At 44.4% G+C, this 24,192-nt stretch overlaps 1 protein-coding gene across 1 annotated transcript; it reads left to right on the plus strand.

Annotated features, from left to right (window-relative positions):
- The first annotated feature begins 22,967 nt into the window (after positions 1–22,967).
- Positions 22,968–23,951, plus strand: LOC143728740 (trace amine-associated receptor 13c-like). Its single transcript, XM_077219578.1, has one exon. It carries the CDS (start codon positions 22,968–22,970, stop codon positions 23,949–23,951), a length of 984 nt encoding a protein of 327 aa, XP_077075693.1.
- Positions 23,952–24,192: the final 241 nt, after the last annotated feature.

Consider the following 24,192-nt stretch of genomic DNA (forward strand, 5'->3'; position numbering starts at 1 on the left):
CGGAAAACATGGTTTACAAACGCGTCTCATTACAATTCTAGTAAAATGCGGCTAATAGACAACTATGCAGATGTGTAAATAATGCGTAACTGGGTAATGGGTTCCTCACCCATAGCCTAAGTGTTCTGAAAGTAGCCTAGTTCTGCTTACCACAGTTCTCTACACTAACTCATTCTCTCCTGATCCTCCTCAATATCCTCATCAGACACTTGAAGGGCATGTTTCTTTTTTTCACGCCATTTCTCTGCACATTCCTTGCGTTTCTTCTCCATCTCTGACTATTTTGACAGATACACACTGACACTGCACGCTCGCTCAGAGCCCAAATGGGGAGGAGTTTAAAGATGTGATTGGACCAGCCCAGTGTTAATCAAGAAAAGAACCAATGGGCCGCTGATCTACGTATTTCATGGGCCGGTCTGTGAAAAAAAAAAAAACTACGCTGACTTTTTTGTCCAATGCATTACACCGGCACAAAGATCCCAGCGCCGCCAATTAAGCAAAACTAAACGAATGGGCCGCCGTCGCCCGCTGATGTAAGAGTATTATGGGCCTTTCAGACAAAAATATTTTTAAATTTTTTTTTTTTAAAAGAATGATCTGTATCGGCCCAAAAAGCACGTCGGCCCACTGGGAAAGTGCCCGGTATACCTGATGGCCAGTCCAGCCCTGCAAGGAAATAATGAATACTGACAGAGCAGCGGTTTTCAATAGGTGAGGCGCGCCTCCCCTGGGGGGGAACCAAAGAGCCACAGGGGACGCGCGACCGTCTATGGGCGCGGCAGGCGAAGAAAAAATAGCTCTGTATGCAGCTCTATTAATATCGCAGGGCTTAAAGTATTCCGGCAACGCATAGGTTACATTTTTGTATATGATCACGCTCTTTTTTACGCAAATACTTTTAAACCATTCATTCGCGAAAAGACAAAAGAGAACGCGCTGGCAGTGAATGTCCTCCTGACGGTACTGATCCACTTGTCCGTGCGACACTTCAGTCGCGCCGCACTCCGCTTTATTCCTATGGGTGACGTCACGCGACTTTAACGCCACCGCAAAGCATCCCGGGAAGGCAGCGCTTCATTTGGAAAAATGCTGCGCGTCAAAAAGCTGGCCGATGCCCATCTTTATGCAAATGAATCCGTCAAACGCGACGCGTCTATCCAATAGAATTAGTCTCTCGAGGGGCCTTTGTTCTAGACTGGCCGCTGGGTCAAAACCACGCCCATAGCGGTAAACTTGAGGAACGCCCATCAACTTACAAATGTGGAGAGGCGTGCGACAACACGCTTCAGTCGTGTCGCAAAAGTGGATCAGTACCGTGACACACACACACACAAGCATGACGCACAGAAAGACGCGCGCCAGTATCGAGTTCTCTTTCGTGCCTGAACGAACAATAACCCACACATGTATGCCAAAATGTCCGTTTTGTCGAGTATCCTCACAAGAACAGTCTTAAATGAGTTAAATGAAATCTTAAATGGGACATATCATGCTTTTAAATCATTCCTTTTTTACATATAAATCATACATTTGTGGTCTATATAAAGCGGTCTATATAAATTCTTGGGTCTGAATTCCTCATTATTATAGCTCCACAGGCCCCTTTTCTAGCCCTTTCTGATGTACGTCTGAGAGCAACTCGTTTTGGTGCGGTCTCTTTTTAATGCAAATGAGACACTTCATACCCCGCCCCCTCTCCAGGTTGCAGAGGTGACACTCGTTTCAACTCCACCCCGTTCGGCCATTTTTGTAGTTTGATAGCAGAGATACGATTATCTAGTGGCACAGAAACTTTTTATTCACACGTTATTAACAAAATGTCAACAACGGAAGACTTGTCCATCAAGCCTTACATGTTCGAGCCAGAGCCGGACCCAGACGAGATGAAAATATAGACGACGAACCTGCAGAACAACGTCTTCATATGGATGTATCGCAATGGTATGTTACTGTATTTACAGTAACTTCTCCATCCATGCCCACTACCACAATACAATAAAGCAGTTGAGTGTTCCTGATAGGACTTATAACTACGGTTGCGCAGCTAAGGTGTCAGGTATCATGATGTAATGAGAGGTGTTCTCAGGTGTACTTGTTGGATGGGTAGTTACCATGTTTCCTATGGTAAGTGTAGCTAAGTTGTCAAGCTAGTTTCTGAAGTTAGTTTCTACCTGTGGGGGAAGACATATTTGTTGAATGTTTTGCACGGTAGAGGTGGATAACTTCTGTATGTTTGTGAGTATGTTTGGGGTGTTGTGTAGTGCATGTATGTATGTAAGTATGTATGGTCAGATCTGTTTCAGTCTGTTTTGCTCCCCCCCTTTGCTTGATGGCTTAGCTCTGATGAGCTTGTTGCATCTTTGCCTTGGAAAAGTATGGCAGACATTGGGAGGTAGTTTGGCAAGTATGTGTGAAGATGTAGTGCGAAACTTGGTCTCCGTTGTTGCATTCCACTGATGATACCTTCTGGTTGTGACAGACTTTCTGACCTTCTATGCTTACTGTTGTTGCTGTAGCACACACATGGTTCTTGAGTTTGGAGCTCATTTGGTGGTTTCTTTATGAGTGATGGGTAGCCAGGATGGTGGTTTCTGGTACTTCTGGGTGTTTGTCAGTGGTTGACTGTGAGAGACCACTTTGTTCTGTGTTGTTGTAGAACAAGTGGTCGTCATCTTCATTATGAAGGTGTATCAGATGAATCTGTGGTCTTCCGTTCCATCGCCATCCTGTTCGTCATCCATGTTTAACTCATTTCCGATAAAAACTTTCAGTTGCCTCATTAGTTGCTCCATGTCTTCTGAGGGTAAACTGCCATGGTTCTTGGGCATACTCGGTGCTGTGTTTAACTGAGTGGTGCCAAGGTGGGTCTCGTTGTTGAGTACCCACATGGAGTGCTTCTGGATGCGTTGGTTGGTGGCCTTTGGATGTCCAGTTAGGTTTCCAGTGGTTTCCTTCGTGTGGGTTACTTGAGAAGCGTGGCTGGTCCCATGACTTCTCCATGCGGTTGGTGTGGTATCTGTCAGCGGCATGGGAGTCACATTCTCTGTGCTTCTTACGAAGAACTGTGTTGTCATGCCACTGGTTGTCTTCCAGTGCAAGACTTGTGTCTTGGCTGAAGGAGTTTGAAACTGTGGATGTTTTCAAACCTTTCTTTGAGGACATCTTTTGTTTGATGTAGGCCTTGTGTGTCAGGTCACGTAGCTGTTGGATTGTCATTGTGTCTGCGCTGGCCATGACACCAAGATGTTAACTCAATCCCAGGTGCAGGTTTCTCAGGAAGAGGGTTTTGAAGTTCACATCCTCTTCATGTTCAGGTGTGTTATGTGCACCAAAGTAAGCTTGTTGAAAGCAGTGGTAGTAGGCTTGGGGAGTCTCTTGTCGACCTTGTTTGGTTTCCAAGGCGATTAACACACCATGTTCCGACTCTGGGCCTGTGAATTCTTTAATCAGTGTCTCACATAGCAGCTGGTAGTTTGACTTGACATGAGCAGGTTGTCGGTCTAGGAAACTTCGTACCTCTGGACTGGATGTGGATCTGAGGAGGTAGAACCTGTCTCTATCAGTCACATGTGGTCTCACCTCTAGGTGGAAGTTGATATCTCGGATGTAGGTCTGGATGTCGGGACCCTCCGTGGAGTTCGGGTTGAACTGAGTGTTATTCTTAACCAGCTGGTTAAGATCTTTAAAGGTCATCCCGTGTGCAGCTTTGGAGTCTGCCTGGATGAGCTCTTGTTGCTTGTTGGCAGTGAACAGTTCAGTGGTGAAGGCCTGTGACGTTTTGGGTTGTGGCCATTCACTTCTTTCACTGTATGTCAGTTCTTGGATGGAGGACACTGTTCTGCTCAGCAGGGGTGATGCTGAGGGAGGTCTCTTTCTTGGCTCTGGTTTCTGTTGGAAAATGTGCTGGAGTTCATCTCTGACCGTGTAGAGCTTGTTGTTGGCGTCATCTCGCTGCTGGGTCAGATGGTCCATTTCAGCGCTGCACCTTTCCAGGTGGTCTTTCAGCGCATTAATTTCAGAGTTCTTATCTTTAATTTCAGCTTTGGCTTTCTCTAGCTGATGTTCAGCAGACTGGAGTTGGTTTACCAGGTGCTTCTGAACAGTCTTTAATTCTTGTTTGTCACGTTCAGTGACTGTAAGGGCTTCTTGGAGCTTGTCGAGTTGATTCTTTGTTTCTTGCTCCACTTCATCAGGCACTTTGAGTTTGTCTTGAGCTTTTGCTTTGAGCTGGTCTGTGCAGTGTTGAGTGTGCATCAGCTCTCTCAGGAACTCACTGGTCTGGCACTTGAAGTCATCCTGGACTTTCACTTCCAGCTTGTCTATGCGGCTCTGGGCACATGTCAGCTCCTCCTGAAGGTGGGTGATGTGCTTGTCGCTTAGTTTCAGCTGGGCTGTGAAGGCATTGCTTAAGGAACAGGTGATCTTGGTTAGTTCCACATGGTTGTGGTTCTGGCTTGAATAATGTGTCAGGAATCTTCTCAGAATTATGATTATTATTAAAAATAATAATAGTTCAATTGTCTTTGGTGTGAGGCAGTCTGTAATGCCTCTGAGCCAGGCGTCTGCGTCGTCCCTTTGGGCAGTGGGGTTCGTTGTCCACGACATGTTGGTACGCTGGGGTGAAGAGACTGACACAGACCTGTGTGGAATGTAAGCCTATATGTGGTTGAACAGCTAAGTGTCGTTTCAGTGACGGTACACCAATAGTGAAATGTTGTAATGTCTACGAGTTGGTCTCAGTGTAGACAGGTAGGCTAGCGATGGGGAAACTTCGTCACTCAACTGAGTGAGGGGAAAGAGAACAACAAAGGTTAAAACAAATCTCAATTGTAAGGTTTTTTTTTTCAATGGGAGAAATATTTTTTAATAAATATTTTCTATCAATGAAAAGCTGGTTTCAACTCGTGATGTGAGGACTATGTCACTCAACTGAGTAAGGGAAAAAGAGAGAGAGAGGTTAAAAACCAATTAAAAAAAAAACAAGAAAGAAAATTCTTAACTAGGAGAAATATTATTTTTCTCGTAGATGCTTCCTATCAAAGAGAATCTGTTTCCAGAAAGGTACACAATATTATTGTTTATGTTTACAACAAAAATTAATATAACAATAATGCTGATACCTCTTTTCTGAGTTTGACAGGATTGACACAACACACCGTCAGTTGGACCGCTTACAGCAGGGATGCTTTGAAGGCGATGGTGGCTCGACACTTGTCTCTGTTAATTGATCTTGGATAAGATGTCAAATTGTAAATTGCATTTTCAAATGCAGGGAGAGTATGGAGAACAAGAGAGGGTTTGATTAAAAATCAAATACCTAATGATTTCTTTGGAAAGATCTTTCTCTTTCTTTTGAATCAATTGATGGTTCTCCCAGGTATGTTCCCTACAAGTGCGAAGAACGGGATTGAATAAAGCAGGACGGCACAGGAAAGATGTGAGAAGAGAAGGAGGGAAGGAGATTGGATCCACAAATGGCTCCTGGAGCCTTTGTCAAACTACGAGTATAGAATTGACAGTTGCCAAACAACTAAACATTCACAAATAAAACTTTGTAAGAGAGGGTTATCTCTGATTTATTTGAAGCTCGTAGTGAGATACCAATGTCTCCTATTGAGGCTCAGGTGTGTTACTCCCAAGCTAAAGTAAAAAAAGGTAAGGAAAAGGTAATAAAGATGAAAGAAAGTAATAATGATAATGGATAAAATAAGAAAAAGGGAAATTAAATAAAGAGGTCAATGAATAAGTAAAATAGAATGGTTAAGTTTATAACCACAACTGAAAGAAATGAGGACAGGAGGATACAACACAATAACAATAAGGAGCAAGTATGAGTCTAACAATATTTTGTAATAGGGAAAATGTTGGTGGAATAAGTTCTTAACTTTCAAAGTTTAAGACTTATTCGCTTGAAGTGATTAGATCTAAAAGAGAAATTTAGAAATTATGAAATTAGATTTATTAAAAATAAATCGAGAAATCATTTTAAATTACCTGTTTAGGAAAATAAAATTTTCATTTTCATTTAATATTTCCTCTTTTAACTCAAATTCAAATTTGACAATTAATAATCATAAACCAGTATTTTCTTTTTCAAGTAAAATGCAGGTAAAGGAATTAATAATTGCAAACGACTGCCCTTTCACGGAAAATATGGGTTAAGATATGAGAAAGGTAAATAAGAAAGAAGAAAAGACCAACAGCTGTAGAGTCAAGGTGTTTAAATGGTTAAATCCCTTTAACTTTGTTCCCACAGACACTGTGTATACCACTGAGGTTTGTACTGCTGATAACCGTAAATAATGCTTAAGGCTTTAGCATATAGGCCTCACTGTAACACCTGCTTAGGTTAGCTTAGCAAAGGTGTAGCTATAGCTTAGCCACCAAAGGGTTTGTTTACACAGTGGCCAGATCATGCGAGAGGTCAGAGTTCCCCCGGAAGCGTTGGTTAAGACTTCCGTGTCACGATCGTAACTAGGGCGACCAAACAAATACTAGTGGGCAAACATATGAATTGCAACAGTTTGTAAACAGTTACGCATAACATGAAATGTCCGCGCATTTCAACAATGTTTAAAGAATATGCACGTACAGACTGTTACGAATTTGCGTGGAAGCAAAGGCAGTAGGCGGATCTAAATGCAGCAGTAGACTTTAATTACAGATTCAGAACAGACAAGATACTCGTGGTACGCACATTAAAACATACATTCAATAACTGACCACGAACAAAAGAGCAGACAGGATTTAAATACACAGACGGGATGAGGGAACAAGACACAGCTGGGGCAAATCAGAACACCGAGCGGGACCATACAACCTAACAAGACAACACACCTGAAACAAGGGACCTAATAATGACATGACTAGGATAACAGACTACAATTAACAAGGCACAAACTGAATAAAAGACCAAAGACAGAGAAACCACAAACCAGAAACATGACAAAATGAATAAACACCGTAACATTATCCCCCCCTTCCATAAGGCGCGACCCCGCGCCGAATGAACATCAAATAGGGGCGGGAGGGTGGGCGCCCTGGAGGCTGACGAGGGCGTGGCTTGCCCGGAACAGGAAGCCTCCAGGGCGGAGCAGGACGTGACGGCGGCCAGGGCGGAGCAGGATGAGGCGAAGGCCAGGGCGGAGCAGGACAAGGCGAAGGCCAGGGCGGAGCATGGCGTGGCAAAGGCCAGGGCGGAGCATGGCGTGGCAAAGGCCAGGGTGGAGCATGGCGTGGCAAAGGCCAGGGTGGAGCATGGCGTGGTAAAGGCCAGGGTGGAGCATGGCGTGGCAAAGGCCAGGGTGGAGCATGGCGTGGCAAAGGCCAGGGCGGAGCACGATGAGATGGTGGCCAGGTCGGAGCAGACTCAGACGAGGATGAGGACCATGTCGACGTCGTCTCCATGGCCCTCACGGAGTACCTTCTGCCCCCCCCCAAAAAAATACTTGGGGAAATCCTCGGGAGGAACCACCAGGTGGTAGATGGGTTCCGGGCAGGCCTCCCGGAGCTTGAAGGGCGCAGGCAGGACGAGGCGCAGAGGCGGGGCCGGCAGGGCGAGGCGCAGAGGCGGGGCCGGCAGGGCGAGGCGCAGAGGCGGGGCCGGCAGGCCGAGGCGCCGAGGCGGGCCCGGCAGGGCGAGGAGTCTGGGAACGCCCTCCATAGCCTGGCGAAGCAAACGAGTCCTCCTCCTCCTTCTGCGATGACGCTTCACTGGGCTTGATTCACTACTGGACGTACTAGACTCGCTTGACTCGGCAGACTCGCTTGACTCGGCAGACTCGCTTGACTCGGCAGACTCGCTGGACTCGGCAGACTCGCTTGACTCGGCAGACTCGCTTGACTCGGCACTTGAAAGTGAAAGTGAAAGTGACACGTTATGGCCAAGTATGGTAACCCATACTTGGAATTTGACCTCTGCATTTTACCCATCCAAGTAAGTGCACACACATTAGGAGCAGAGTAGTGAGTAGTGAACACACACACACTGCAAACGTGGATACACACACCCGGAGCAGCGGGCAGCCTTGAGTGGCGCCCGGGGAGCGATTGGGGGTTAGGTGCCTTGCTCAAGGACACCTCAGTCATATTCCTGCCGGTACTGGAATCGAACCAGCAACCTTTGGGTCACCAGTCCAACTCTGTTACCATTAGGCCATGACTGCCCATGACTGATTCACTTGACTCGGCACTTGATTCACTTGACTCGGCACTTGATTCACTTGACTCGGCACTTGATTCACTTGACTCGGCACTTGATTCACTTGACTCGGCACTTGATTCACTTGACTCGGCACTTGATTCACTTGACTCGGCACTTGATTCACTTGACTCGGCACTTGATTCACTTGACTCGGCACTTGATTCACTTGACTTGGCACTTGATTCACTTGACTTGGCACTTGATTCACTTGACTCGGAACTTGACTCACTTGACTCGGAACTTGACTCACTTGACTCGGAACTTGACTCACTTGACTCGGAACTTGACTCAGAACTTGATTCACTTGACTCGGAACTTGATTCACTTGACTCGGCGGCGCTTGACTCGGCGGCAATTGACTCGCTTGAGTCGGGAAGCGCGGTCTCACTTGACTCGGCGGCACTTGACTCACTTGACTCGGGTTCGTCGAGGCTGAAGCAACGTGCGGGTTCGGAAGACAGAAGCTCAGCCACAGGCATGTCGATCTCGGCAGGAAGAAGCTCAGGCATGTCGGTCTCGGCAGGAAGAAGCTCAGGCATGTCGTGGAAAGCGGGCTCGACTCGGTTCACGTGAAGCGCAGGCTCGTGGAGCGTGGTCTCGGCTGAGCAGCTGAAGTGAAGCGCGGGCGCGACCGGGCTGACGTTAAGCGCAGGCTCTCGCAGCTTCTCCTCCACGCCCACAGTAAACGGGAAACTGCTCCACAACAGGGCCAGGTCAACGTACCATTCTAAAGATCCGTGAGGACCAGGTTCGGGCATCAGAGACCGGAGTGGTTCCGATAATCCTCCGCGGAAGAAGATCTTCAAGCCGTGGGTGTTCATTTGCGCGAGATATGCCAGCTCGAGGAATTCTGCGACATAATCCTCGATGGCGCGATTCTCCTGGCGAAGACGGAGGATCTGGACATCAGGACTCCAGGTAGGCATGGCTGCTAGATCCTAGGGGGTCAGTTATTCTGTTACGAATTTGCGTGGAAGCAAAGGCAGTAGGCGGATCTAAATGCAGCAGTAGACTTTAATTACAGATTCAGAACAGACAAGATACTCGTGGTACGCACATTAAAACATACATTCAATAACTGACCACGAACAAAAGAGCAGACAGGATTTAAATACACAGACGGGATGAGGGAACAAGACACAGCTGGGGCAAATCAGAACACCGAGCGGGACCATACAACCTAACAAGACAACACACCTGAAACAAGGGACCTAATAATGACATGACTAGGATAACAGACTACAATTAACAAGGCACAAACTGAATAAAAGACCAAAGACAGAGAAACCACAAACCAGAAACATGACAAAATGAATAAACACCGTAACACAGACGATCATATCACGTGAAATGTCGGCGCATTTCAAACTGTACAAATATGGGACACCACTCGTAGCTGTTCTTACGACGTGGGGCTTCACTCAGTTTTTTAAGAGTGAGTTTAACTTTAAAGGACAGCTTTGCGCTGCAATATAGATGGGGAAATAGCGATCTCGGGTGGATCGTCTCTGTGCAATGTTATCTGAGCCCACAAAACAATAGGGTTATTCACTGTTGATTAGTTTCAACGTCAAGCTTTACTTGAACACAATAAAAATAACTCTTATTCAACTACACTCGGACACACGCAGTGTTTGCACGATAATTCATTGAACAGACAACCATACAAGCACACATAGACAAACAGCTGTTTATTACTGGCATTGCAATGGAACACGCATTGACAATCAGATAAATATAACTGCTTCTATGTTTATCACGGATCGCAGTGGAACACACACTGTGAATCGGATAAAAATATATAACGTTAGATGAGGAACACGCTCATCGCTCTGTGAGGAGGAGAATGTTCGTTCTTATATGGTTATTTTAATTACTGCAGTATAATTTCGTTAAGCTCTCTGGCTGATACACACACATATATAGCTTTGAAAGACGCTGGAACACGCAGACGTCAGTAAGCTATAATCAAGGTATTTCAGAAATTGAGGAACACGCTCAATTCTTACCTTATTGTTGTGTGATATTTTATATCTTGGGTTATTTTACTGCAGTTGAAAATAAAAACAAATATGGAGGCATACAGACTACACACTAAAAACTCATGGGTCGAAAATAACCCATAATGGGTTAATTTTGACCCAAATCCTGGTTTAAAAAGGGACCAACTAATTTCTGGGTTATTTCAACCAAGAAAATTGGGTTCTTCTTTTTGACCCACATTCTGGGTTTAAAAAACCCAACATAGTAATTAACTATAACCCAACTTCTGGGTCAAAAGAACAACCCCAATATCTGGGTTGAAATAAACTAGTTATTATGACAGTAGTTACTATGACAGTACTCTTTATTTCAGAAAATAAAACTTTGTTTTACATTATATCTGTCACGGTGTGGTGCAGGCAGAAGAAGAAGAGAAGGAGTCCAAAGTTCCAATTCAAATGTTTTATTAAAAGTACCTCCAAAAAGTAGACAGGCAGGATGTACACACACTAAACAAGACTACAAAGTAGAACAGCTGATGATGATGGTAATTAACTAAACAGAACACAAACATTGGTCATGTCATTTACTGCAGCTTAACACAATTAAACAGTTCTGCAATTAAGCAAGGCAGTATTAAGAAATTTGATTGGATTTGATTCAGATCCCTCAATCTGATACACAACTTGCTGCAGAAACTCCCATGCGGGAGCACACTGGTTGGGGTAGTTGATATCAAGAACATAATATGCCTTGAAGCACACGTCAACTGCTCCAAGCAGTGTGCTCTAAGGGAGTGCCTGACCAGCTAATATAACAAATGCCTGAGAGGCACATTGCTGGGGATCTCCCCGCGCCAGGACAGTGGGGAATGGCTTTGATTGCCGGAGGAATTCCACCATATTTGTAACAATCTAAAACAGACAGAGACAGAAAGATAGGTAAAAGAAAGTGAATATTGTGTAGAAGGTGAATTGTAAGCAAGATAATAGACTAGCAGTTTGTGTTATAATGCTGATACTAACTGTACAAGGAAGCCAAATGAGCTGTGGTTCTTAATTGGTGTGTTCTTTTTGTGTGGGTCATGAATGTGTACAAGAAAATGTGGGTTGAGAACCACTGAATAATAAAACTTAACATCTTTAACTTCATTTTCTAGTCAGATTGCTACCTTGGATGGCATTGCCCAAAAGTTAAATACAACTGAGGAACCGTGGAATTTTTTTTTTTTTTTAAATCAGGTTTCACCCTTTAGCTTTCACATGAAACATGTCACTTGGATTGCCTTCTTTCAACTGTAAAGTATGGTTAGAATTAAGAATATTCTCTCTCAGAGTGGTGCTGAGAAACTGGTCCATTGTACTTACAGGCATTTGGTGTATAAACGCTGTCCGGGACTCTTCAGTGGAGTGCCGGATAGTCTTCTTCCCAACCCAGTAGACGGGCAATGGCACCATGGTGGGTAGCAGTGTTAGAGCTAGTTCCCCTTTGGCATCTGTAGGCATCTATTTCTTCATCTGAAAAGACAGAAAACAAGACAACATGAGTATTAGTATAAGTCGAGACAATCTCAGCAGTCACTCTTTGATTATCAAGCTAACATAAACACTTTTAATGGAATACTGTGGCTTTTTTGTTTTAAAACGTGGCCCAATTTGCTAGTTAACTAATGTGGTTCTTTTGCAGCATTACCCATTTTTTGTGAATGACAGTCTATACTGTCCATCTTTTATTTCATTAACAACTGTAATGACATTAATGCAGAGATGAATATCTGGCCCATTTTATGCAAAACAGATTAAAGATAAGGCACAAGTATCTAGGCAGTAAAATGCTCACCTCTAAAATTTTCGATCAGCTCAGACAGCGGTTAGCTGCTAGCTGAAGAGCGACAAAGCTGTCCATTGACCTGGAAAGAACATAGCAATATAGAAGTTAGCAAACAATTTTCCTGTGATATTCTCAATTCATTCAGTTAACGGACGCTCTGAGGTAAAGTGTTCAGACTGCAGACTCAGCAACCAATTCAATTCAATTCAATTCAAATTTATTTGTATAGCGCTTTTCACAATACACATTGTCTCAAAGCAGCTTTACAGAAAGTGCATTTCGGAAAATGTACATAGAAAAATACAGTTAGTTAATTCCACAACCATTGTATTTAATTGTACAGTACAATGTACGGCCAGCAATATTGTTATGTTTAATGACATTGTGGAATTACGATAATGTATGTACTATTTTATGATTGTACTGTACAATTTAAGTACAATCGTAGCTGAGTCTTCATTCTGAACACTTTACTTCAAAGCATCCGTAACAAATAAATGTAAATTTAATATAAAACTATGAAAATGGCTGTCACGGTCAAGAACGAGAAAGCAAGGATGCAAGTAAAACTCTGGTATTTAATACTCTAGTCAGATAACATAAGACAACTGGTGACGCAGGGACAAGATGATCAGGCGTCCGGTAGTAGAGTGATGAGGTGATGAGTGCCGAGTGGTGAAGTAATCCAGTGAACACGAAGACAGGAACAGGACACGAACCGAAACTCCGACAGGACCAGGACCAACACACACGAGAGACATCACACAACGATCTGACAAGGAGAGGAGAATGTGGTGAGATTAAGTAGGCGAGTGAATGGGCTGCAGCTGGTGATTAGAGTACGCTCAGCTGGAGCGCTGATCAGTTGGATGGAGTGGCAACGCCCATTACCACACACCCACACATATAACAACAGAAACACGAGACAAAAAGGAAACAGTGAATTTATAAACCGTGACAGTACCCCTCCTCCTAGGAACGCCTCTTGGCGTTCCCAGGCTCCCTTACCTGTCGATTGTAATCATCAATAAGGGAGTGATCCAGGATGTCTCTAGCAGGTACCCAACTTCTCTCCTCCGGACCGTAACCTTCCCAGTCCACCAAGTACTGGAATCCGCGTCCCCTCCGCCTGGAGTCCAGAATACGATTAACCGAATAGGTGGGTTCCCCTTCTACGAGTCGCGGCGGGGGAGGAACCGGGACTGGCGGGTTAATGCGAGAATGAAATACGGGCTTAATTTTGGATATATGAAAGACGGAATGAATCCTCCTGTACACTGGAGGCAAGTTGAGGCGGACTGCCACCGGACTAATGATTTTGGCGACAGTAAACGGGCCAATGAATTTGGGAGCAAGTTTATTAGAAACGGAGCGGAGAAGAATGTTCTTAGTAGAAAGCCACACCTTTTGACCAACGACGTATACGGGAGGCTTTGACCGGTGGCGATCGGCCTTAGCCTTGGTGCGCGCCCCCACCTCGAGTAGAGTCTCCCGGGCTCTAGTCCAAGTGCGGTGACACCTCTGGACGAAGGCGTGAGCGGAGGGAACCGCGACCTCGGATTCCAGACTGGCAAAAATTGGTGGCTGGTACCCTACGCTACACTCAAACGGAGACAGACCCGTGGATGACACTGGTAACGTGTTGTGGGCGTACTCCACCATGGACAGTTGCTGGCTCCATGAGGAAGGATTCTTGGAAACCAAACATCGCAACACCCTTTCCAAATCCTGGTTGGCTCTCTCGGTTTGACCATTGCTCTGGGGATGGAACCCTGAGGACAGACTAACAGTCGCTCCCAGTAACCTACAAAACTCTCGCCAAAATTTTGACACAAACTGGGGTCCCCTGTCAGAGACCACGTCCGTCGGGAGGCCATGTATACGAAAGACGTGATCTACGACTGTCAACGCTGTCTCCTTAGCTGAGGGTAATTTGGGTAAGGGAATAAAGTGAGCCGCCTTCGAGAACCGGTCCACCACAGTTAAAACAACCGTGTTACCCTGGGAGGGTGGGAGGGCGGTAATAAAATCTAGAGCGATATGGGACCAGGGTCTCGAAGGGACAGGCAGCGGTTGAAGTAACCCATCTGGGGGTCGATTGGAAGTCTTACCAGTGGCACAAACCGAGCAAGCCAAAACAAAACTGTGAATGTCACGAGCCATAAGTGGCCACAGAACCATTGCTTGACTAAAAAACTAGTGCGGTTGACTCCTGGATGACAAGCCACGTTGGAACAATGACCCCACTGAATAATGTCCGACCGTAATCCCTCCGGCACAAATATACGATTCGGTGGGCACCCGGGCGGAGGCGTTACCCCTTCTAAGGCCGTTATGACCTTCGATTCGACCTCCCATACAAGTGTGGAGACAACTAGAGTCTCAGGCAAAATACACTCGGGAGTAGACGGGCGTTCGGAACGGTCAAAAATGCGTGATAAAGAATCGGGTTTGATGTTCTTAGAACCCGGGCGGTACGAGAGAGTAAAGTCAAAACGTCCGAAAAAAAGTGCCCATCGAGCCTGCCTGGAGTTCAATCTTTTAGCGGTTCTAATATATTCCAAATTCTTATGGTCGGTCCAGACGATAAAAGGTACCCCCGACCCTTCTAACCAGTGACGCCATTCCTCCAACGCTAACTTGACTGCCAACAACTCTCTGTTACCAATGTCATAATTGCGTTCGGCAGGGGATAAACGATGAGACAAAAACGCGCACGGATGAACCCTGTCATCTGTGGGAGAACGCTGGGATATCACTGCACCTACCCCCACCTCTGACGCGTCGACCTCCACCACGAACTGACGTGATGTATCAGGGGTAATGAGGATGGGGGCCGAAACAAAGCGGGCCTTCAGTTTGACAAATGCTGCTTCAGCAGCGTCAGACCACCTGAACGTAGTTCTGGGGGAGGTCAAGGCGGTCAGAGGCATGGCTAGTTGACTGAAATTGCGAATAAAACGCCGGTAAAAATTGGCAAATCCCAGAAACCTCTGTAGGGCCTTACGAGAATCTGGACTTGGCCAATCCACCACAGCCTTAACTTTCTCAGGATCCATGCGAATTCCCTCAGTCGACACAATGTATCCTAGGAACGGAACAGACTGTGCATGAAAAACGCATTTCTCCGCCTTGACAAAAAGCCCATTCTCTAGCAACCTTTGAAGCACTCGTCGGACGTGCTGCACGTGTTCCTGGAGAGAAGATGAAAATATCAATATGTCATCCAGGTAAACATATATGAACTGGTCAACCATATCTCGCAGCACGTCGTTGACAAGTGCCTGGAAGACTGCTGGGGAGTTGGACAGCCCGAACGGCATGACCAAGTATTCAAAGTGCCCCCTGGGGGTGTTAAACGCAGTCTTCCATTCATCCCCCTTCCTAATGCGAACCAAATGATAAGCGTTACGCAAATTCAATTTAGTGAAGATAGACGCTCCCTGCAACCTCTCGAAAGCTGAAGACATCAACGGCAAAGGATAAGTATTCTTTACCGTGATGCTGTTCAACCCTCGGTAGTCAATACAAGGTCGCAGAGACCCGTCTTTTTTCCCCACGAAAAAGAACCCCGCCCCCGCTGGAGAAGAGGAATGGCGGATGAACCCTGATGCTAGAGAATCAGAAATGTATTTCTCCATAGCCTCCCTCTCTGGAACAGAAAGTGAATATAACTTGCCCTTAGGCGGAGACTTACCTGACAGTAAATCTATGGCACAGTCATAGGGACGATGCGGAGGGAGAGAAGCAGCACGAGACTTACTGAACACCTCCTTCAGGCCTAGGTACTCCGTGGGCACGTTAGATAAGTCCACTGCCTCCTCCTGAAACATAGAGACAGCAACAGACGAACAGGCAGAGACAAGACAAGACTCATGACATTTATTACTCCACTCCACCACTGATCTCTGCTACCAGTCAATTTTGGGGTTGTGTATGATGAGCCAGGGGTGTCCAAGAACAATGGGTGTGAGTGGAGAGTCCAGTATGTAAAATGAAAGAGTCTCAGCGTGGTTGCCTGACGTGATAAGTGTGACTGGTTCGGTGATGAGAGCGATGGTGGGAAGATCTTGACCGTTGAGTGCATGAACAGCTATCCTACTGGTGAGGGGTAAAAGGGGAATATGAAATCTTTGAGCAAATGAATGGTCCATGAAGTTACCTTCTGCCCCAGAGTCCACCAGTGCGTGACAGTCGTGATTGTGGCCTGACCATCTTAGTCTTACCGGGAGGAGAGTAGATGTAGATGAGGTCTTCTCAGCGGAGATCCCACCCGACAGTAGCCTCATACTTACTGTCGGGCTTGGCCTTTTACTGGGCAGTTGTAGGCAAAGTGTCCTGCTGCTCCGCAGTAAAGGCAGAGTCCTTGGGATCTCCGCCTTTCCTTCTCCTCCCGGGAAAGCCGAGCTCTGCCGACCTGCATGGGCTCGTGATCGTAGACGGGGCTGACCGCGTCCCCGCCGCTGGACCGCTGACTCTCGGCTCCTCCCAAGCTCCGGCTAGGCAGTGTCCTGCGTTCGATCCTGGTCAGTCTCGCGTCCACTCGAAGGGCTAGATCAATGAGCTCGTTTAGTGAGGTGGGTAGGTCCAGGGCGTAGATCTCCCTTTGAACGCGGTCAGCCAGCCCATGCAGGAACATGTCCCACTGCGCCTCCTCGTTCCAGTGACACTCTGCCGCCAGGGTTCTGAACTCGATCGAGTAATCCGATACCGACTTCTCATCTTGTTTGAGTTCCGCGAGCATCCGAGCCGCTTCTCTCCCGGCGACCGCTCTATCAAAAACTCTTCTCATTTCGGCGGCGAGTGTTTGGAACGAGGCGCAGCATGGATCTTGGTTATCCCACACCACCGTTCCCCAGAGTGCCGCTCTCCCAGTCAGTAGAGTGAGCACAAAAGCCACTTTGTTTTTTTCCTGAAGAAAAGTCCGGGGTTGTAGAGAAAAGTGCATGGAGCAACGAGTGAGAAATGCTCTACAAAAGTTAGGCTCACCATTGTAGGTCTGAGGAACTGGTAGGCGGGGTTCTGACTGGGGCGCCTCTTCAGGTGGGATGTGGGGAACGGCCGGTGTGGGTGGCGCAGTGGGAACTCGTAGCAGTTGTACTTGCTGGGTGAGCTCGGACACCTGCGTCACCAGCGCTTGAACGGCGCGAGCCGTCTCGTTCAAATTCTTCTCTTGGTGATCCATCCGTCGAATACTGGAATGAACGAAATCCTCCAATGGAGTAGATTCACCTGCTGCTTCCATAGCGGGTCAGATCGTTCTGTCACGGTCAAGAACGAGGAAGCAAGGATGCAAGTAAAACTCTGGTATTTAATACTCTAGTCAGATAACATAAGACAACTGGTGACGCAGGGACAAGATGATCAGGCGTCCGGTAGTAGAGTGATGAGGTGATGAGTGCCGAGTGGTGAAGTAATCCAGTGAACACGAAGACAGGAACAGGACACGAACCGAAACTCCGACAGGACCAGGACCAACACACACGAGAGACATCACACAACGATCTGACAAGGAGAGGAGAATGTGGTGAGATTAAGTAGGCGAGTGAGTGGGCTGCAGCTGGTGATTAGAGTACGCTCAGCTGGAGCGCTGATCAGTTGGATGGAGTGGCAACGCCCATTACCACACACCCACACATATAACAACAGAAACACGAGACAAAAAGGAAACAGTGAATTTATAAACCGTGACAATGGCGCTCTGTTGCCCGGCAGGGTTTTGAACAAGGTCCTGAGCCGTTGCTGGACGCTGGTCGCGGACATACGCCAAAAGGCGCCACACGGAGTCGGCACTAGCTGCACTATAATGCTAACGTTAACTTTACTTCTCGTATTATTACCGGTATTATAACAATGAAATAATGAGATAAGTACAGCACAGGTTATGAAAAATAGAATTTAAAGACTGTGTAAAGTGAATTCAGTCATTTTCTTCTAAACACATTAAATAGGTCATAATTATAATCAATTTTAAAATCATTAAATGTATTTCTCAACAATGTGTAAAGAATTTCAACCATTTTGACACCTAATTTCATGAACTTATAGTTATTGTGTGTGGTTATTAACACCTTCTTCTTTAGTTTGACAAACTTTACACGGACTTAAAACTAACGTTAAGTTAGTTAACGTTAGATGTTCCCACAAACTTACCACGCGCCACGGCTAAGTTATCTCACCGTAGCAACTAAGCCATGGTAATTTTGTCAGCAAATGGTGCTAAACTAACAGCAGGGACATTGACACATAAAAGTTACATCAACACTGAAAATACTCGCTTACCTTGAATACACGATGAAGTTTCACCGAAAGAAGCACAGGCCAAAAAGATTGAGCGCGAAGCGACGGTTATTTCAAACGAGTCGACGACTGTGAGAAAATTCCAGAACTGGGCGGGCGTGGGCGCGCGCGGGGGTAGATAGAGAGAAAGAGGCGTTTCTTCTTGCTCTTCTTCGAAGGAAAAGAAGTCAGCGACCTCGCGAGGGGGCTGGAAGGTGGGGTCGGGAAAGCTCACCGGGGGACGTACCTCGACTCCGCAGTTGGGGGGGCTACCAGCGGCTCAATGGCGGCGGTAGACCCGATCCCCGCTGCTGCGCGAGCCTCTTCCCTCCTGGCTTTGAGAGTTCGAAGAGGCATGTCCGCGCAGAGGTCGCAGGACCCTTCGTCCCTGAGGGCTGACTCAGCATGGGCCAGCCCCATACACGCGATGCAGAACAGGTGCGTGTCGGGGGGCACGATGGGGCCCGAACACAGGTTGCAGATAGTTGCCATCGGATGCAGGAGACAGTGTAAGTATCTCGGCGCAACTTCAACGACGGCGAAATAATTAGTTGTTAGTGGAGTATCAGCTTTCTAGCACACAATTTGAGCTTGAAGAGAGAGATTCTGACGCTGCACCTGCTTATTACTGCTACGAGGTGTCAGTATTTGCATATTTTGCGTCAATTGGCCAGCTCTGCTGGCGTTAGCCTATAAGATTTCAGCAGAAGTGAAGGATGAGAGGAGTTCCCATATACGACATCCGTAATGTCTCGTTCCTTGCCTTTCAGGGAACCGAGGTTACTTCTTGCTCTTCTTCTGAATTTCTTGCACACTGATTTAAATAATATAGGGGCAAGGATGTAATATATGAACTTATATCTTCTATTTCTTAGTAAATATATACATGTTTAGAGGGTGTGCCATTTTATTTCTCCTACAAATGGTGATACTGTTTTATCATAATGTACACAATACGCAAGTGTGATTGGTCATATTATGCACTATGTTGACATGATAATATAATAACTACATAAAATACACCCCTCCAACAAAAAATACAGAGAGAGAGAGAGAAAGCCAACCCTATAACCCAGAACATGGGTTACTCTTTGAAAAAATAACCCAGAAACCCAAACAACCCAGGAATTGGGTCAAAATATTAGCCCTATAACCCAGAAAAGGGTTACTCTCTAAAAAAATAACCCATAATTTTGACCCAACACAAATAACCCAGAAAATGGGTTGAAGAAATAACCCAGGAGTTTTTAGTGTGTAGAGTAACAGCTTTTTCTGGGGTGCATTCACTCAAGCAGCAGAATCCAATTCATTCAAACAGGGCGCGCGCTGCGCGCTCTCCATACGTCACACACAGACTCACGAGGTACAGATCTCTCATCCGCACAAAATGAAAAGATAAATTACTTCGTATATGCTTACAATTTAGGTTAAACTGCCCGCATCCTCCACCAATAAAATGTAGCGTTTATACGCCCGTATAAATATAACTAATTATTATTCATAACGGATTATGATCAATAATTAATAGTTTAATTATTTTCAGAATTTACTGTAGCAGAATCAATAGTATTATCATTTTATCAGTTCATCCAATGAACGGAAAACATAAACAATTATTAATTCTAGGAAATATAATATCTTCCTGGCCAATAAAGACTAATTCCCAGCTAACAGCTAAATTTAGAAATAATTCAAGGGTAAAAGCATAGGTAGCTTTAGATCGCAGTTCAAGACAATAAATCTGTAAGCACATAACACAAGACAATTATCTTTAAAATATAAACAAGACTTTATTGATTATCCTAGAACATAAAACTAATATCTAACACAAACACACGCACACAAACATTCATACGAGTTGCAGAAAGAAGAGAGTGAGGAAAGAATGAGTTTTAAGAGTGAGATGGTGAAATCCCAAATTTCTATATGCACTTATAAGACATGACCTGAACGAACCATCAATCATTAATTTAACCCTTCTATCGTTTCTTAGGCGGGTTATGCAATTTTATCAATATACACCAGTTCAGCTAAGAGTCTGGAGGCTACTTGCTTGTCCTTGCGTTGCTTTTGGGGATTCCTTTTCCGTCATAAAGGGGGTTTCCCGGTCCGTTCGTTTGGCTGATCTTCTCGTGTGCCTGGATAGATCTTGGACAGCCAGTCACGTGGTGTGTTGGCGCGGATGAATGAAAGTCTTTGAAGTTGGAAGCTGGTATTGCAGTTGAAACGTTAAAACGAAACTTTGCAGCAAAACTTAACTTAGAACTGAGACTTTTATCGAGAAAATAAAAGAAAACTTAGGAAAGAAAGAAAATTGAGACTAGAACAGATGATGATGGCTTGGTTGAAGCTGTTGAACCCGTTCTTCTGACCTTAAATTGGGTTCTTTGTCTCTACGCGTCTACATGGTTATAACCTATAACCATCATCTGCTCCACCCAACTTCTTGTTCTGCCGAGACCTTCTTCGAGAGAGAGCCCGCCCGACTTCTGTTCTATTCTTCTAGCGCATTATTCTACTAAAGTCCTGTTCGGGTCTAAGGTTTTAAACTCAAGTGTTTTGTCCCACCTCCTGGAGGAATTTGGAATTCGGACAATAAGATACTATATGGTTATTTGAGAAGGGGGTCTTTTCTACAGATAACACATGATTCACGATGAGAGAAAGGGGGGGGGCCCTTTCTCTCATCGTGAATCATGTGTTATCTGTGGTCTGCTTACTCATCAGCTCGAACATAGGATTCAGTTTAGACATAATTTCCATTTTAAGAACATAAACATTTTTACACAGATTTCAATCAAGCCACCTTCTGAATTAATAATATATGAGGATAATGATAGGAAACACGATACCCTTTCATTCACACAGGTAATAGTTACAACAATTAGATGACTTATATGTGATTAAGCACAATAGACACATAAAGGGGTCATAGACACACTATAGAATTATGTAGTTGAACGATGTTTGATTATAAGTTAGTCAAGAATTGTTTTGTGATGATTGTATGCATTTTTATATGAAAAGTCTCTTGTCTCTGTGGTTTTTAAGAGGTCTCAACAATGAGGTCATTCAAAGGTCTTCAAGAAGGGGGAAGTCTGTTTTACATCTCTGTCATGGGACCTTGGTCCTTAAGAAAGTCGTAGTCTGTTCGTCGCAGGGGTCAGGTGACCTCTTGCTAGGTCCTCTTGTTTCACCATTTCTGAACAGATCGTAGCGCATGAAGTTCTAGAAAGCAGCTTTTGATGCGCTCGACCCGAGTTCGAATTCGCCTTTTGCCGAACTCTCTCTTCTCCCTTTTCCCAACACATATGAGATGTAAAATGTATAACCTTACCTAACATAAAGGTCTCTAGCGTTATATTTTGCCAACGAACTAAAATCGAAACCATGAAATGGCTTTGTGCCTTTATAAAACAGCAAAAGACTTTAAGAATAGGCATCCTGTTTGTGCTGCGTGATTTAAAGAAAAGTGCGCTCTTTGCTCACCCGATCAGCATGGTTATCTGGTGTTTTCTCCTAAATAAAAGCTCAAGGGTTTATTTCTTGCAAGTGAAGAAATTAGGACAAAAGTATTTTAATTTTCCTGTATTATAGTATAATGTAGACTAAAATATACTTTTGAAATATTCATTTTCATTTATATAGTAGGCTACATTTATAGGCTATATGGATTTTACATCATAGGAATAATTATATAAATCATTATTACATTATTATAATAATTGTTTGGCATCCTAAAACACCATTGCTAATGTAATGTAGACTGAGACTCTCATAACTAAAAAGATGTTTGAGCCCTCTTTATTTTCCTGGTACAAATCAATGCTTTTTCTTTGTTCAACGAGCAGTTCATGGGTTGAAGCTCTTAATTTTGATCTCTCAAAGACCACAAGATTGATGCATTTAACCATAAAATGTACAAAATTTTCTTGCGGGGGAGCATGAAAAAAAAAAAAGCATGACCCCCGAACCCCCCTAGAGGCACAGAGGTCCACCCAACATAGTTTTACAAATTCCTATGGGAAAGAACGACCATTTATGAACTTTACTCCAGCATAGTACAACAAGGTTCCTTTTAAGTCAGTAAAATGGTAAATGCCATATTAAAATGTCCTTGGACAAAATATACATTTGGCCTGCCTAATGGGGGGCCTACAAGAAATTGTGCCCAGGGGCCTCTGAACTCTTAATCCGGCCCTGACTCTATAGATGTCCTGTGTTTTTGTTATTTGTCCACCTCCAGTTTAGCTCAAGGTGAAGGTTTTTTTTTTTTTTTAGTGAGGCTTTGTCAGCCCCTGCTGGTAGATGCAGTAATTACAGCATTCTGGGGCCAAAGATCATCTTCCTCTAATGAAGGCCATTGAAAACTAGCTCTGCATTCAGACGGAGATTTGTTTGCAAGCAAAATAGCAGAATTATCTCCCAGCTGTATGTTCTTCTCCCATGATGCTGCCAGTCTCGGAAAGAAAGAGTCAACATGTCAAGTGTATAAAGGGCTGCGTGGGTTTTAGCCAATATTTATCTGATATTATGGAGCCTCCAGGAGTGATTTGTGTTTCAGTGAAGAGCAGTTCAGAGCTGTTGGAAAGACAAATAGCATCTTCAGATATCTTTAACTGTGGTTACTAATTTTTTATATGAAGGAAGTTGGATGTTTTTTTCTAAAATGAATCTTAGAGAAGTGAACCAAACTGATGACTGTCAGGAATATTCCTGTCCAGAGAGATCTGTTTCTTTCTCTGTCTATGTGATTCTGTATGTGTCCGCAGCAGCTGTGGCTCTTCTGACCGTGTGTGGAAACCTGCTGGTCATCATCTCTGTTAGTCACTTCAAGCAGCTCCACACTCCTGCTAACATCCTCATCCTCTCTTTAGCTGCGTCTGATCTGCTGGTCGGAGTTTTTGTGATTCCATTTCATTTGATTTTGCTGATTGAGTCATGTTGGACTTCTGGACCAGTGATGTGCTTGGTTTTCAATTTTGTGACTTTTCAAGCAACAAGCGTGTCTGTTCACACTGTTGCTCTAATTGCAGTTGATCGGTTTCTGGCTTTACATTCTCCTTTTTTTTACTCAGAGAAAATCTCACCCACTGTGATCTGCATAGTCATTTTTTTTAACTGGCTATTTTCACTCCTTTACAACTTTACTATTCTCTTCATTAATGGAAACTTCACTGTTATGTGTCCAGGAGAATGTGTTTATACTATAGATGGGGTTTCCTTCTTCATTGATCTCCTGGTTGTGTTTCTTATGCCATGTACACTCATCATAATATTATACACTCATGTTTTTGTCATTGCTAGGAAACATGTGACTGCTATAAGAGCCCTTCAGGTTCACAACAGCAAAGAATCCTCTAAAAACAGAGTCAGTGATAAATCAGAGCGAAAAGCTGCGATACTGCTGGGGATTCTGGTTATTGTGTTTCTCCTGTGTTTACTGCCATATTATATTTGTTCATTAGTGGTTTCTTATAGTAATGCTGGTGTGTTTTTTGTCAGAGATGTTTCTGTAATATTTTTCTTCCTGAACTCCACCATTAATCCCATAATTTATGCCTTATTCTACCCTTGGTTTCAGAAAAGCTTAAAATTAATTTTCACATTTAAAGTGTTTAATGAAGACTCCTCTCTGATGAATGTGCAGTAAATCATTGAATGCAAGACAATTTTCTACTATTTTTTCCGGTTGTTTATTTTTTTATATATATCCTTTATCAAGGTTAATGTAAGGCCTACATTATTTTCTTATATTAAACGTGAGTCTTGACTACAAAACATCTATTGAACATTTCCTCAAATATTGTCGAAATACAGTTCAGATATCAGTATCACACATTAATCTTTTTTGGCAACAGGCTATAATATGGACCCAGAGTACACGTGATCAC

The sequence above is a fragment of the Siphateles boraxobius genome, unplaced genomic scaffold (assembly GCF_051911475.1).
Source record: "Siphateles boraxobius isolate OS27281-9 unplaced genomic scaffold, OSU_SipBor_1 8, whole genome shotgun sequence".
Classification (NCBI taxonomy): Eukaryota; Metazoa; Chordata; class Actinopteri; order Cypriniformes; family Leuciscidae; genus Siphateles; species Siphateles boraxobius.